The 17,500-nt window shown below is 43.5% G+C and overlaps 1 protein-coding gene across 1 annotated transcript in view; it reads right to left on the bottom strand.

The window, feature by feature from the left end:
- Positions 1-17,500, bottom strand: part of LOC119583863 (collagen alpha-1(XXVI) chain-like) — a 96,102-nt gene that overhangs the window by 73,102 nt on the left and 5,500 nt on the right. The window contains exon 2 of the mRNA XM_037932591.1: positions 416-773. Within this exon, the coding sequence (XP_037788519.1) occupies positions 416-576 (161 nt within the window). The 5' untranslated portion in view covers positions 577-773. The remainder of the gene's footprint in view (positions 1-415; positions 774-17,500) is intronic.

Genomic DNA, 17,500 nt, shown 5'->3' with positions numbered 1-17,500 from the left:
TCGGAATTATCTCTCATTCAATTTTACAAGGAATATAAAGTCTAAACCTTAAAGAATGGAGTCCTCACAAGGTAGAGCTCTCCTGTCCATACATTATCTCACAGGATCAGTTCATTAATTCAGATGAACGCCACACACAGGCCGGTATGTTACTCCGTCTCGGCTCAGAAATGCTGCCTCACCTTAACTAATGAATGGCAACAAGCCTGGGAAAATTTCGTTCCCACTTTTAATTAGTTGATTAAATAGGATGTATGTTACGTTGCATGACTGCAAAGCAAAATGTCACTCGTTATGCGAATTAATTGATTAAGAAAGAAGAAAGAAAAAATAAATAAAATCGCGATCAGACGTGTTAAATAAAAATACTTGAGTCCCTCCCAGTATGTGATAAGATCATACAACATGTACTCACCCTCTAGTGCCAATGTTCCTCTTTGTCGGAGCCATGTAGTCTCTGGCGTTCCCTCTTCTCCTGTAGGCGCTGACGGGGGGTAGCAGAAGGCATGTTGTCACTGTCACTATCACCGCCGTCACCGCACACCGGCGGGCCCACCACCCACACCACTCTCGCATTGTTCTTGTCCTGTGCTTTCTGTGACCTTTTCCTGTACTGGTGCAGCTGTAGGTGCTCTCGAGTGCGTATTGTAGGGGACACTAAGCTCTTTCATTGATCATTAGCAGCCGTTACTTCACTGTCGATAACACCAATAGTAAAGACCTGGGCATTGCCACTGTCACTGACTTGGAATTTAAGTAAAAGTATCTATTCCCTGGAAATGTGAAATACACTTAAAACACACTTATCAAATGCCGAGACGATACGTTTCAAAGCAACTGTTCTAACAATAACATATGGGAAAGTTCACGCCACAACCACACAGACAAATGATCCCAGCAAGAAAACGAGCGCATTTCTTATAGCTTTTAAGACACTTACACGCTCGTTGCTACAGGCTGTACGGCATCTTTATCGCGTGCTTGTCTGAAGGTCCAATTCAACCCGTCTCCTAAATTCAGGCAAATTCAGCCAGGCGCACTTCAAATCACTGCCAATAAGTCAGCCAAATGCGCGGCCAGACGTGCGCTACGAGATGGCATGTCACTCTCAGGATTCGCCTTATTGCTTTACAACGTCTTGCTCCTCGAACGCCGCTACGCCTGCGACGGCAGCGGCGCTCGTCCTCGACCCGAGTCCCAAGGAGTGGAAGCGCGGTTTTAAGCGTTAGTTTCGGCAGTGCAAAATAGTTTCCCTCTCGATAAGCTTTGCTCTCGCTTATCGTGTCTTATTATATTTGTAGATCCAATTATTACTGTTACTTCTTCATTACATTATCAAGAAACTCTGATCATGAAAGCATATTAGCATACTCGCTTTACCACCCGGGGCTTAAAAAAATAACAAAAACATTTCAGTAATAAAAAAAGGACACCACGTGCGGATCTTATTCAACAGAGGACCCGATATGTATAACACGGCAGGTACAGAGCAAGAGAGCGAAGGGTTCCTCGGGGAAGGGTTTTAACAGCAGGAAACATGAGTCACCCATGACCATATTAGGACACGAAAACGCCTTCCACGGCAAGTAGACAGAATCGGTGCCAACGATCTCAAGGTGAACAGCAGAAAAAAAACTTCCTTTTCACACTCCAATGGCGTATCATGTGCCAGATTATAAGTATGGATGATGGAAATCACCTTTTATCTGTGTCTCTCACTTCTGGTCACTTTTCTTATCCGCACAATGAAAAGCCATTACGAACTGCGTCCGAACACTACGATTTGCACCGTTTCGGACACGCTCTTCGGGCCCTTACTACCGTGGAAAGTAAATATAAAAATTACAGTCGCTTTTAATATTACATGGAGCAGGGGACGTAATGATAAATAAACAAATAAATAAATAAATAACAAAGTAATAAGAAAAAGAAAAGGAAATGGATCAGCATCGACAGTCAAGTGGAGGTTTATTTTCATTGTTGAAAAGATGTGAAACTAGATCCCCTTACACTGAATGAGTCTGTAATCTGTGTTTGCTACACACCAAGAACATCGTCAATACTACGAGCTCAGAAGTTGCATAAAGTGTCAATATTACTTTTCTTATGTTTTCATCATCTTGGCGTTCGGAGCATGAAAAGTAAAGAGCCTTTTCAATATAAGAAAATTCATATAATCACACGGAAGAAAAATAAACAAAAAAATAAATAAAAGTAAATACAGAAACCATAAACTGAATTCGGCTTTTAATTCAAGCATTCTAACAGGGGGACATTTTCACAGGGCTCATTATCTTGAGTCAAGCAGAGTACCATTTCCATCCCTATAAATCAGCTGAAGCTATTCCCCTCCTCAAGCGCTGCTCTCCTCCTTAGCCCCTTCTTCTGCACCTCGTTTATCATCGTTCTCTACTGCTTATCCACGTTTACACTGGTCGCCATTGTGTCCTTGTAACAGAGGTTGGTAATTACGCCTCACTGTTATCCCGTGTTAAGAGGCTCTTCAAGCCATGTACTAATATTTAATTAAGTTTTATAAGCTAATAGTAATAAAACGGAGGTGTAAATAAGTTTTATTTTCGAGATAGTGTTACATAAAGCTGCGGTCATACTGTTAGAAATCTGAATAAGTCTCATTAACCCTCAGATAACCTAAAATTACTTGCTATCACAACCCCGCCCTCATGGCACTCACACCCTACCGAAAGCCGTCTCCAACAGTCACACTCGCTTATCACAAACACGACACACTTGGGCACTCTTGACACCACACAGGAGACACTAACGAATTAACCATGTTCAAGCTCCTTCGGTGATATTTCATCTTGAAGTGTTTACATCTAACACGCCCGCCATGCGACCTCCCTCATTACGAAAACAATACCCATAACACACACACACACACACACTCTCACAAGTCACGCCTGCAAACACACACGTCACAAAACACAGACCCAGCGCTGAGAGAGTGACGCGCTACAACCCACTAAATTAAACGCGCTGAGTCGGAGATAAAACCTTACAAACAAAAAGGATCTGGAACCACGAAGAGCGCCGCCATGATTGCCCTTTCCCGCGCGCTTTCTTGCCTCCGCGGCCGCTCACTAGACCAAACAAAACGCTCTCTAACGGCTGCCCCTTAAACCCTTCGCTATACAAGTCCGTCCATTCATAGTGTTTGTGTATCTTGGCCATCTGTGGAAACAAATACGAATGCATATTAAGATGACTGAATAAGAATCCCATTGATTCTCGTCACGTTGGGGGCCTTTGTAGATTTGTTTGAAACACCTGACGTGCTATAAACTTGATAAATGAATGGAGTGATAAATGAATGAATCAGGAAATAGAGAGGTCGATAAATAGTAAGTAGGTAGGTAGGTAAACATATTTCAATTAACAGTAGGTGCTTAATGAAGTCTGTAAAACATAGGAAAATAACAATTTACAGTTTAACCCTATTAAAGGAAAATTAATCACCTGATGTGTTTTCAAAGGAGCGTGCGACTATTTTGTTTCAAATGGGAAGGAAACTGGAGGTTTAAAAATAATTGAAAAAGTGTGCAAGAGAGAGAGAGAGAGAGAGAGAGAGAGAGAGAGAGAGAGAGAGAGAGAGAGAGAGAGAGAGAGAGAGAGAGAGAGAGAGAGAGAGACAGCAGAGAAGACAGACAAACAGACACAAACAGAGAGAGGCACAGAGATATAAAGCTAGGAATAGAGATAAAAAATGAAAATTGACAAATAGAGAGAATAGGAAAGACAGAGGAAGACAGACGGACCTACAGAGAGAGCACCCCTCCCAGGTGGTCTCGACGCGGATATGAATGCGTGAGCGACCGAGGGGCAGGTACAAAGCTAAGCCACCCTCGACGGGGAGGAGTGGGTGTCCGAGCACCGGCTTCGCAGCTCGCAGACGATAGCTCCTCCAGTTCTTCCTTATAAGTCCTCCTCACGCTCGGTGGCGGCCGCGGGGCGCACTCACGCGCTCCGCCGGGGTGCGCTGCCGGCGAGATCGGCCGATAGCAACTCATTGGCGAACGTAGTCATTTCGAGATAATCACTTCTGCCTGATACCAGTACCACGGGACTTCGCCAATATCTATTCACTGGGCATTATCTTTCCTTCTACACTTTACGAGTTCGGGTCGGTACCTGCGGGGGCAGAGGTGGGGCATGGGGTACTGGGAGATGGGGGAGAGATAGGGGTGTTCGCACAGGTGGGGAAAGGGGTATGGGGAAAGGTAGAGGGGGGGGGGGGATTCGCAGAGGTAGGGCATGGGGGTATGGGGAAGGATAGAGGTGGAAAAGGCTTACGCACGACAAATGGAACGTTGTCCTGGACAATCTTACTGCTCTGGTGTCCCGTGGAGGAGGACTGGACGCCAAGAAAGAGAAAGGGGGGGGGGGGGGTGCAGAATGGCGGTAGAGAAGAGAGTGGTAAACGGGAAATGCGAAGCAATGAGAGATGATGGGAAAATGAATGAAAGGAGAAAGAAGTGATAAAAAGAAATGATAAAAAAACGACATAGGGAAGTGAAGACTGTTAATAAAATATCAAATAGAATATAAAGAACCCTAATATTAAGACGCGGAACGATAGATTAAGGAGAGTTTAGTGAGAAAACGTTAGGAGCGTAACCTGAACCCGCGCGTAGATCACGGACCCTCCAATAAACAGCCAGACTAATTCCCGGCGGAAGGTGCACTTACATAAACACAAATGAACCCCCAAAAAACCCGTCGTGCACAGTCGAATCGGTACACCCCTGCCCCCTGCCCCTTGCCCACTACCCCCTGCCACTTGCCCCGTGCCCCCTACCCCCTCTGCTTCTTGCCCACGACCCCCTACTCCCTGCCTCTTACTCCCTACCCCTTGGCTGTTGCTTCTTGCCCCCTGCCCACTCCCCCCTGCCCCTGCTTCTTGCCCCCTGTCCCTGCTTCTTGCCCCCTGCCCCTGCTTCTTGCCCCCGTGCCCACTACCTCTTGCTCTCTGCCCTCTTGCCCCTACCCCCTACCCCCTGCCCTCTGCCTCCTGGCCCTTTGCCTCCTCCCCCTCCCTCCCCGGCGTCTGTGCGGACAAAGCTATATTGATTGCGTCGCGTAACTTTCATCTCCGACACTAATCTTCCTGTTTTCGGCAACCGGCACCGCGTCGCAGCCTCCGTGTCCGCCATCACTCAACCGCGGCGGGAGGAGCAGCGTGGGCGTGTGGGCGTGCAGGCGGGCGTGCGGGCGGACGGGCGGACGAGCGACCTCCTCCCTCCCTTCCTTCCTCCCTCCCTCCCGCCCTCGTCTGACCCCGCCGTCCGAGGGAACTTTACACCGACGTAGGATGTGATTTATGAACACGTGTAAGGAAATTAATGCCCGTTTATGTCGGACAAGCTCGGGCTCATTATCCGTGATTAAGCGCAATTTGGCAGAACGCCTCCTTCCCTCCTTCCCTCCCTCTCCTCCCGCCCCCACCCGCTCCTTCGGCGTTCACGAGAGGAACCCGAAGCGGCGCCCCGAACCCGCCCCGAAACCCGCGGCACCGCTCCCAAAAAGGGCGGGAGGTGGCGAGACGGCGAGGCGGCGTGGCCATGATGAATATCCACGCAGCGGCCCCCTCCTCGCGACTACACGGACCGTCATCACATTTGCACACGAAAGGCATCCATGATCACTTTTCGGCGTGCTACTATGGGCCCGCGTCGACCCGCTCGCCGTTTTCTCGAAACGCGGAAGTCTGCGATTGGGGTGTCCCTTGGGTGCTGTGGGACGCGTCGGGTGAAGCTGAATTTGGTTTTTCTGCGGTTCATTTGCTTTCTTTAAAGGGATACGATGGTTATCTAAAGGGATTCTCTGTACGTTCCTCCATTTCTGAATACATTTGAAACGTAATGGACCAGTACATTAGACCTCTTTTATGGGCTGATTCTGCGCATGTATATGTATAAGTATGTATGCATATTTACATATATACATACATACTTATATATATTATATATAATATTATATATAATAATATATATATATATATATATATATTAGTGTGGTGTGTGGTGTGTGTGTTTGTGTGGTGTTGTGTGTGTGGGTGGTGTAGTGTGTGTTATATGTATGTAATATAATTAGATATAATAGATATAGAATATATATTATATAAGTATGTTATATTTGATATATATGTAATAATATATATATAGAAAGGAAAAATTAATAGATATAATAATAAGAAAATAATATTAAAAATATATAAATATAATATAGATTGATAAATATATAAATATTATATAGAAGATATATAAAATTATATATATATATATATATAGATAGATATATATATAGATAATAGGAATGAGGATATATCATATAAAGATAGATATAATGATATATAAGTCATAAAGATAGATGTAGTATATATATATATATAGATATACATTATAGATTAAGATATAATATAATAGATTTAATAGATGATTATTTGGATATATACATTTTATAGATATAGAATATATTTGATGATAATATATATAGATTATCATTAAGAAAAAGAATAGAGAAATATAATAATTCAATAATATATTATATATATATACACATAGATATATATTTTATATATTATATATATATATATTAATATATATTTTCATTGTTCATATATATAATATAATATAATATAATATAACATATATAATTCATTTATATATATATATATATAATATATATATAATATATTATTTAATAATATATATTAATTATTGTTAAATATATTATAATATATAATATGTTATTATTTTAAGATTGTATTTTTTTTTTTTTTTAAAAAAAAAAAAAAAAATTAATATTCATATAGCATATATGTATGAAAAACTTTTTAAAAAATTATTTAATATTTTTATTTATATTTGTGTGTAAGTACATATGTACACATATATGCCTCTCGCATGAGTCAGCACCCCCCCCCCCCCCGAGTGATTCAGAAGAGCCCTCGAAGGCCCGCTGGCGCGTGCTGCATCCTCGGAGACACGGCGACTGATCAAGCCCGAAGTCCCGGCGGCCACAAAGGGCAGCAAGTCCACCGTCCTTAAGGCCACAACGAACCGGACAAGTAATTCGGCCGAACCGCATTCTTGGCTGACGAACCGGCCTTACCTGGACACAAAAGGGACCACTTGCACGTGCAACTTGCAAGACGAAATGAAGTGACCTGAATGGAGAAGTGAGTCACTTCAAGCATGTCTGTGTCCAATCTGAGACACAGCGCTCGGCTTCAGTGTCCTGAGGAGACTGAGCGGGGCAGTTCGGGCGGAAAGGAATCCTTGTGAATAAAGCGGTTTCGCGCCATTTTGAACTGGATCAGAAAAGTATTTTGCAGTTGGTGAAGTTCGGTGACACACGCATATGCGCACGAAAGTATGTATATATGTTCACACACCAACGCAAACACACACGCACGCAAGCACACACACACACACACACACACACACACACACACACACACACACACACAACACACACACACACACACACACACACACACACACACACACACATACACACACACACACACACACACACACACACACACACACACAACGCAACGCACACACACACACAAAAGGAACAAAGTACCACTGAGATTCGGGTAACCAATAACTTACTACGGTACATAACGATGCCGCTCCATCGCTACTTCAACAACCGCCCCTCTTTCTCGGCCAAGGTCAAGAGTCGAGAGTTTTGGTATTTCTTTCAACCTCTTTTAGGACGAAGCAAAATAAGGAACTACTGTGCGTTAAACCTTCCTTTGCAATTAGATAAACACAGACCTCTTTCTTGCAAGATGCCAGCACGCTAACACTGTAAATGAGAATGAGAAAGAAAGATGGCGGAAGAAAGAGAAAGGGGGAGATGAGACAGAGACAGAGGGAGAGGGAGGGAGGGAGGGAGGGGGGAAGGGAGAGGGAGGGAGAGAGAGAGAGATAGATAGAGAGAGAGAGAGAGAGAGAGAGAGAGAGAGAGAGAGAAGAGAGAGAGAGGAGAGAGAGAGAGAGAGAGAGAGAGAGAGAGAGAGAGAGAGAGAGAGAGAGAGAGAGAGAGAGAGAGAGAGAACGATACAGAGAGAGAGAGAGAGAGAACGAGACAGACAGAGCGAGCGAGCAAGGGACTACTCTGTACCTTGCACCTGAGTCCCACTTTAATTAAGACCAGGTTTATCGACTGCGTGCCGAAAGTCGGTGATCCGAAGATAAGTGATGGCACGAGCAGGCCTTCGCACGTCCAAGTTCCTTGTATGTCGACCGCCGTGGCCGTTCCCCGCTGGATATGGCCTGAATATGGACGCAACTCGTAAAATGGGACGTATTTATGTGGCAACGATGCTCGTCCGAAGAGTCATAATGATTTCCCACTCAATTTGCAATATTTTCTTCTCTGGTACTTTGAGGGTTGTTAAGCACAGACCTTCCTGGGCGAAACGAAGCAGCTTTCCAATAGACGTCTGCTGTAAATCATTTCCCTTCGTTTTTATCTGGGACATTTAAGCGTGTCTGTTTGCCCATGAGGTAGTCCTTATATATACACAGCATGGCACAACCCACCGAGTCATTTACATAAAGGAATATAACAGAATGTCGACAGCTAGTGTTTCTCCTTCATTCAAATTACAGAGCTGATGCACGGTACACCTGTTTCCTAGCCTCGCCCCCCACCCCTCCCCCGAAATCCTTAGCCTCGCCCCTTACCCCCCTCCCTAGTCTCACCCCCGAAACCCCCAGCCTCGTCACCCATTCCCGAAACCCCTTGTCTTGTCGCCTCCCCCCCCTCGAAACCCCTAGCCTCGCACTCCCCCAAACCTCTAGCCTCGCCATTCCCTCCCGAAACCCCTAGCCTCACCCTCCCCCCCGAAACCCCTAGCCCCAGATCCCCTCCCCCCCGAAACCCCTAGCCCCACCATCCCCTCCCCCCTCCCGAAACCTCTAACCTCTCCGCCTTCCCCCCACCCCCCTCAGAAACCCCTCGCCGCCCCCTCCGCCCCCTAGCCTCGCCGTCCCCCCCGCGCCTAAACAGACAGCAATGCCACATCCTCGCACGGGAGCGGACTCTCACATTACGAAGGGCGTCGGACTCCTCGCAACGCCCTGAGAAAGTCCAGACCGTTGCCGAGTCCTCCGATTCACGCCCCTCCGTCCCGCCCCTCCCCGCCCCGCCCCCTCTCCTCCTCCTCCCGCCCTCGCCATCCACTTTCGTCTGCCTCTTCAGGAATGCTTCTGCCAGGGCTCTGGTACTTGCATCTGGTGCGCAAATAGAAAATATAAATATATCTTTTATTCGAGATCCTGTGGAGGAGAAACACAAAAAAACAAAAAACAAACAAACAAACAAACAAAAAATAAATAAATAACAAAAACAAACATGGGTGATTTACAAACATCACCGACATCTGACAGAAACGAATATCCGTCCCAAGACGATATGCCGCCACAACTCCAAGACACGGAATTCCCTTCCCCGATGCCACAGCACGTAGCCGAGGAGACAGCGCCGCACCAGACGAGAGATAACTTAATCTTGTGAACAACTACCGTGAAAGATTTGCTCAGCGTTAACAAGCATGCAGAGCGAGAGCCAGCGAGTCTCCGCCGCGGGCACGATAGCATTATCTCCTGTACAAGCGGCCGCTCAAATGCAGCATGACAACATCAAGAGACCGCGGGCTTAAATGGTCCATGAGGCGGGGCTGGCCAGCAATCCATCCACGTTTTATTTTCATTTCTAAGCTCCCTTTAAGTTAATTTTTAATTTCTATTGTTTTTTTTTGTGTGTGTGTTCATCGAGTTTAGTTTATAAGCTTCTTTTTTCAATTATTTTTTTTAGCTCCTTTTCCTGCAATCATTTTAATTTCGAATTTTCTTTTTTTTTCATCGATTTCGAAACCACCTTTTTCGCCCATTTTAATTTCTAAGCTCCCCGGGCGCTATAAACACCACAGCAATTATTTTTCTTGTGGTGGGCATAGCATAAACTTTACTTCCGCGATAAGCGACTCGTAAACACACGATTCAGCCGCTAAAAAAAAAAGAAAAAAAGAAAAAAAGAAAAAAAAAAAAAAGAGGTTAACTTCTTACATTTTCCTTCTCTCTCTTCTCTCTTCCACTTCCCTATTCTACAATCCTCCATCACGAACGAGGATTTCGAGACTGAATCAACGCAGTAATGGAGGATTCAGTCATCCGTTTATCTTTTTTTTTTTTATCTCTCTTTAGTTTCTCGCCTCTTCGTTTTTCTCCCTCCTTAGCTTCTCTCTTTCTCGCTTATTTATCTCTCCTTAGTTTCTCTCCCCCTTTTTATCTCTTCTTCGCGTTTTTATCTCTCCTTAATTTCACTCTTCGTTTATTTATCTCTCCTCCTTTTTATCTCTTCTTCGCTTTTTTATCACTCCTTAATTTTTCTCTTTTTTTCTCTCCCTCTCTCTTCCCTGCCGAGAGTCTTGGTCATCGCGCAGACAGCAGACAAGGGGCGAGATCACGACGAGGAGGGGGGGGGGAGGGGGGTGGAGCCAGGGATCGGGCGGCCAGACAACAGCTGTGCCTGTCTTTTCACCAGACACTGTAGACAGTTATATGGGACAGGTGACAAAGCACATTTAGATGGGGGAAATAGATGGAGGGAGGGGGGGGGGTTATTAACAGTAATTCTTCATTCGAAAACTTCTTTCTTTTTTACTTGTTTGACTTCGTTTAAGCTTATGAATGCCTAGGGACTATGTCACTGTCCCTGACGCGTTACATCACTATAGCATTGAAGATCTAGGATCATTACTTGACGCATGTTGAAGAACGGACATATAGCATTGTGGTCGGTATCACAGAGGCGGTGGATTTCGTTCACTTTACAGGACGTTTTCGTTCGCTCTCTGAGAATCGCTTGTGAGAAGGAAGAGAGTTTTATGAATGATAATAATTTTTCATGAGAAAATGATGATGTTAATATTAGTAGTATCGACATCATCATCGTTATTGTATATTATATTAATTATCACAGTTATTATTATTATTATTATTATTACTATCATTATAATGAATGGTAAAACACATTTCCATGTAGATATTATGGTAGAAAAACCCACAATGCAAAAACTAGACTTATTGGAAATGAGACAGTCATCATTATCATTATCATCATTATTAAAATTTCCTTGATTATTATCATCATTATTATCATCATCATCATTATTACTATTATATGTTTCATTATCATTATCATCACCATCATCATTGTTATTATTTTTATCGACACCATCACCCTTAGTATTATAATTTCCGTGAATATTTTGCCAACATCATCACAATTATCCCCATGATTCCCATTTTCCTTTCCTATCTATTTCCTTCTTCCTCCTCCTTCCTTCCTCCCTCCTTCCTCCTTCATTTCCACGCCTTGACCTTCTGATTCGTCCGTTCCACCAACACAAATATCCGCTCCCTTACCTGTCCCTTTAACATAGGAGAACGCATCAACGAGAGAGAGAGAGAGAGAGAGAGAGAGAGAGAGAGAGAGAGAGAGAGAGAGAGGAGAGAGAGAGAGAGAGAGAGAGAGAGAGGGAGGGAGAGGGAGAGGGAGAGGGAGAGAGAGAGAGAGAGGGAGAGGGAGAGGGAGAGGGAGAGGGAGAGGGAGAGAGAAGAAATACAAGAGCAAATACATAACTGAGTAAATAAAAATACACAATAAAATACGTAAATAAATAAATAAAAGATACAAAATAAAATAAATATATAAATAAAAGTGTAAAGTGAGAAGCCAGTGTTTTCGTCATCCTCACTCGGTGCTGAGCTGAGCCAGGGGATGGGGGTGAGGGGAGAGGTAGGGTATAGGGCAGGGAAGGGGAGACAGGGGGTAGGGAGGGGGAACAGCAGGTAGGGAGGGAGGCAGGGAGGAAGGATAGAGGGAACAGCGGGTAGGGTAGGGGGGGCAGGGGGTAAGGTAGGGAGAGCAAGGGAGCAGGGAAAGGGGATAGAGGCGAAGTCACGATGCCTATGTTATGGCAGGGTGAAGGGTGTAGGGGCGGGGACAGGGGCGGGGTCGACAGGGGTGCGAGGGTCCGGACCCCACTCTCTGTCCACAAGCAGAGGCTGGCACGGAGAGAGGGGGAAGGGGGGGAGGGGGAAAGGGCGGGGCAAACGTTTTAAAATAAATGGCACGGGAAGCGAAGGGGAGGGGTGAGGGGTGAGGGGGGGGCCTGCGATATATTATGTAGAGGTATGCTGTATATGTCTCACAGTGGCACATACAGGATATACTTATAGCACGTGAGGGGTACTACGACCCTAGAAATGGTTCGAATATAGTGTGTTTATTTGTACGAGGGTCGACGACATAGATAGATATAATGCTAAATGGATGTACAGATACAACTACAGAGAAAACTAGCGAGAATGAGAGAGAGAGAGAGAGAGAGAGAGAGAGAGAGAGAGAGAGAGAGAGAGAGAGAAAGAGGGAGAGGGAGAGGGATGGAGAGAGAGGGAGGGAGGGAGGGAGGGAGGGATATATATATATATATATATATATATATATATATATATATATATATATATATATATATATATATAGAGAGAGAGAGAGAGAGAGAGAGAGATAGAGACACCAAGACAGTGAGAAAGAGAGAGACAGAGAAAAGAGATACAAAGAGAAGATAGTGAAACCAAAAGGCTGCCGATATGGCACCCTCAAGACATTCCCAGTCAAAAGCCGACAGCAGACAGCAAGCGAAAAGCCTGTCATCCTGCAAATCCCTGGAACTGGATGGCTGCGCGGGTTAGTTAGTGTGACGAGGTAGGTGCTGGAGGATTTCAATATTATTATAATTATTATTATCAGTATTTTTTCTACTTCTGTACGTAGTGAATTATATTTGAAATATGTAGCATAATCATCCGAGAAAAAAAAACGAACCGCTAATTCAAAAACCGAGTCCAGAAAAAAGCATAAATAAACTGGGGTTTATCTTCGAACCGAAAGTTGTTGTTTTTTTCGGGGGTGAGCTGGAATCCCCTTGCTTCGTGGGGATTCCAGCTCACCCGAAGATAGAAAGAAAAAGAGAGAAAGAAAAAGAAAGAAAGAAAAAAAAAACGAAAAAATCAAGAACCTCTTGTCCAAAAAAATCCAGAAAAAAAAAATTACTCCAGATATCTCTGAACAACCGAGTCAAAGAATCGAATCATTCCGAACAACCCGAGCTTCATCTTCGAACCCGAGAGCTTTTCAGGTGAGCTGGAATCCTCCTCCCCCCCCCCCCTCCTCCCCTTCCATGAAAGGAACCTGGCGCCAGGACTCGCCGACGCCTCGCCCAGGCATTAATGAGAAGCGAATTTATAACCAAGGGAGAACCGAGAGGGAATAGGGGTTAATTGCTTGCTTGGGGGGGGGGGGGCGTGTGGGCGTGGGCGGGAGAAGGGGGGGGGGATGGGCGGTGAAAAGGAGGTTCCGCAAGAGTCCATTTCCATACGCTAAGCAGGTGATTCAGCGGACGATTTTTCAGGAGGAGGAGAGAGAGAATAGATTGGGATGGAAGATAGATAATGATAGAGATGGAGAGATGGAGGGAGGGAGTTAGGGAAGGGGGAAGGAAGAAGGGAGAGAGAGAGGGACAGAGGGATATATATATATATATATATATATATATATATATATATATATATATATATATAGAGAGAGAGAGAGAGAGAGAGAGAGAGAGAAAACCCCCCAAAATGTGTATATATGTATATAAACACACATACATATACACATACACACACACACAAACACACACACACAAAATAATAATAATAATAATAATGATAATAATAATAAAAAAATTATAATAATTATAATAAATAAATAAATAAATAAATAAATAATATATATATATATATATATATATATATATATATATATATATATATATATATATATATATATATACATAACAAAGAAAGACAATACTTTGCGCACCAAAGACACAAGCAATATTTCTCAAACTAAGAGGACCATCCCTGCCCATCCTCTCTTAACTCGATATCTAACCGTACCTGACTCTCCTAACACGCTTCGGTATTTTCATCAATCCCCGGAATTTTAACCGATCATAATCGCTCTTAACTTCCTTCCTCTCCTGAAAGCATTTCGCATGAGATCGCCGAACCGCCCAGACGGTTCCTCTCGCAGACGGTTCCTCACGCAGCAGGGTCCCCGCGAGGCTAGCCGCAAATTAGCTGCATCGCATCTTGATTGGGGAGCGGCGGCAATCTCCTTTCGTCGCGGCCAATAAGGACTTGCCTCTCACGACACGTACATAAAGTAAGCCCTGTCATAACAAGGTTGATTGGATAAGTGCGACTGTGCTCTCGAATTTCCAGCCGTTCGAAACTGTTCGTGTGTTATTTACCGTTTTTCTTTCAGGTAATTAGTAAATGAGAATGTAATGTTCTAAAGGTTGAAATAAAAATTGAAATAAAAAAATAACGTTTATATTAGTGTATTTCTTTTATACTGTTTCCTTTCAAGTTAAAAAGAAATACTTTGCGTATCTCACATTTGTATGAGACAATCAAATTTCAATAAATCAAATACATTATACGCATTGTATACATAGTTGTGTTTATGTGAACATTTCTGGGGAAGGAAATCCATAGCTTTTCATCCGATTCTTAAAGAGTCCTGTGAGTATAAAAAGGCCAAGAACCACTGTATCTAGAACGTGCTTGATGCGAGGAAATGTACGGTAATCCTCCAAGCCCCTAAAAGAGTGATGGAAGGACCCCGTATCTCAAAGGCTCTTAATGATGACGTCTATTGTAATCAGGAAATCCCCTCCCTGACGGTCCCCGGGGAGTAACCGTTCGTATATGGCTGTGGGTGTCTCCCCGGCGTAACCTGGCTGCTCGCGATAGCCATCTCCTAATGGTGCTTCTCCGTGAAAACTCCCCTGAAAGTAATGGAAGCCGTGCAAAAAAATGGCACCCGGGGAGACCACTCGCAACGTTCGGTAGTCCGCGCGTAGAGGATCGGTCATAAAGATAATTATCGTTCGAACAGCTTATAGAATCGGCTTTTGCAACCGACGCTCGGTCGGTCAACACGCGGGAACGCAAAAAAGTTGTACGTGCACTTGAGATCTTTGGTGTGAGTGTTCTTCCTCTGGTGGAGTGAGCCCCGTAATTTTTTCTCTTTTCATTCGATTGCCTAAATATCACATAAAAGAGACGAGTTTTTGTGCGCATCTTATCTCCGTCGTGTCTGGCAAAGGGTAAAAAACGATTATATGGTGACTTTTGTTTGGCAACGAGATTTAAAGACGGTCTACAACTATGACCTTTTGTCGTACAATAGCCTAAGCACACAACAGCTCATTTAGACATTATAAAAGGGATTAAGGAGACTTTTAGGTTGATGCATAAGGCTCTCTCTGTCTCTCTCGCTCTCTCTCGCTCTCTCTCTCTCTCTCTGTCTATACATATATATATATATATATATATATATATATATATATATATATATATATATATATATATACACACACACACATATACATATACATATACATATACATATACATACATACATATATATATATATATATATATATATATATATATATATATATATATATATATATATATATATATATATATATATATATGTGTGTGTGTGTGTGTGTCTGTGTGTGTGTCTACCTATCTTTCTGCCCCCCTTATTTCTCTCATTCACTCACTCAGTTACAGCTAAATTAGGAAATGTGGGAACAGAAAGAGAGAGAGAGAGAGAGAGAGAGAGAGAGAGAGAGAGAGAGAGAGAGAGAGAGAGAGAGAGAGAGAGAGAGAGAGAGAGAGAGAGAGAGAGAGAGAGAAAAGAAAAAGAAAGAGAAGGCGAGAAAGAGAGAAAGAAAACGAGAGACAGAAACACATAGCCAGAGCCAGAAAGAGACAGAAAGATGTCATGAAATGAAAAATTTCGGGGCGGGGCCAGATGGCAAGGCGTGGCAAATGAATTCGAGGGGAGGAGTCAAGTGAGCGTGGGGTGGGGGGGGAGTGTGTGACTGCTACAGGGAAGAAGAGAGATGACTGAGACGGTGGTGGGGGGAGAGGGGGGGGGGTAAGGGGGACAAAGAAGACTTCTGGAGTATTTTAGGGTTAAGGAAGAGAAAGAGATCAGACGTTAGTGATAAAGAAACCAGAGGAGTTGATAAAAAGGCGAAAAGAAGGCCATATTGTTAAGAAAGAAGGAAGTAACAGAGAGGAGTAGAGAACCGTGTGTTTTGATCCAAAATAAACGAATGGATAACTAAACAAATAGAAAATAGAAAAAAATAATACAAAAAAATAAACATTACTTTAACCCAAAAAAAAAAAAAAAAAAAAAAAAATATGACATTAACCGCAGCTTCATCTCTGGAGAATTCCGAATATGCTGAAAGTCACTCTCTAAAATAAATATGAATTCACCGGACCTGACAAGACTGTGTGATCTCTTGCTAAATGAAGGCCTTGATGCGGCGTCAGAACGGGTTTCCGAGTGTCGAGCCGCGAGTACGGTTTCATGCTGTTTTATTGCTCCTTCGCCCGAGCTCAGCTGAGACACGCCGATGTTCTCAATGGGCGTTCGGCTTCTTGTTTAGCCGAGATTACAACGTGGGACGGCAACGCACACGCACACACGAACACGTACACGCACGCGCACACGTACACGAACACGAACACGAACATGCACGGACACACACACACATACACATGCATATATATATATGTGTATGAGAATCCAATAAAATAATCTAATATAAAAGTAACTTTTAATTGACAGGCAAAGGACTAGAATGGCAGACGAGCAGATAAGTGCACATTTTCCTAACAGACAGCAAGATAAACAAGAGTTCAAGTTTCCATTCAGAGATTCTCTCTCTCTCTCACTCACACACACATAATAAACAAACACATAAAAGTAAAATAATATTACAAAGACAATACGCTTTGAAATTCCTACTTCTCTGCCTACCGAGGCTTTCACAAACAACCCGAATTTGGAGGTTTCCTGAACGCTCTACTAGGAGATCCCTGCTATTAGACAAAGGAGACTAGGCACGTCGACGTCTTCTCCGGCTCTTTAAACACATGCATATTTATAATCAATAAGAATTTGCGATCTTAGACTTAAAAGGACACGGAGGCGGTCCGACGGTTTGCTAATCTTCTTATTCCAAACGACACCAGTCTGAAGCTGAAGTGTTATGACACTCAAGCACAGAACAGAACAGACGCAGGAGGATTAGCCTTGCGTGCGCACGTGGATCCGTCTTTCACTTTCATTCATGAAGTTGAGTCTTTTTTGCGGAATATATTGTTTGTGAGTTTCTTTAACGTCTAGCATTTTTTTTTATTTTTTTAAGCGGAATATATTGTTTGTGAGTTTCTTTAACGTCTAGCATTTTTTTGTTTTTTTAAGCGGAATATATTGTTTGTGTGTTTCTTTAACGTCTAGTTTTATT

This window comes from Penaeus monodon, chromosome 17 (genome assembly GCF_015228065.2).
Source record: "Penaeus monodon isolate SGIC_2016 chromosome 17, NSTDA_Pmon_1, whole genome shotgun sequence".
In the NCBI taxonomy this organism is placed as follows: Eukaryota; Metazoa; Arthropoda; class Malacostraca; order Decapoda; family Penaeidae; genus Penaeus; species Penaeus monodon.
Note: the sequence above shows the minus strand (reverse complement) of the source record. Positions and strands in the feature narration are given on the sequence as shown.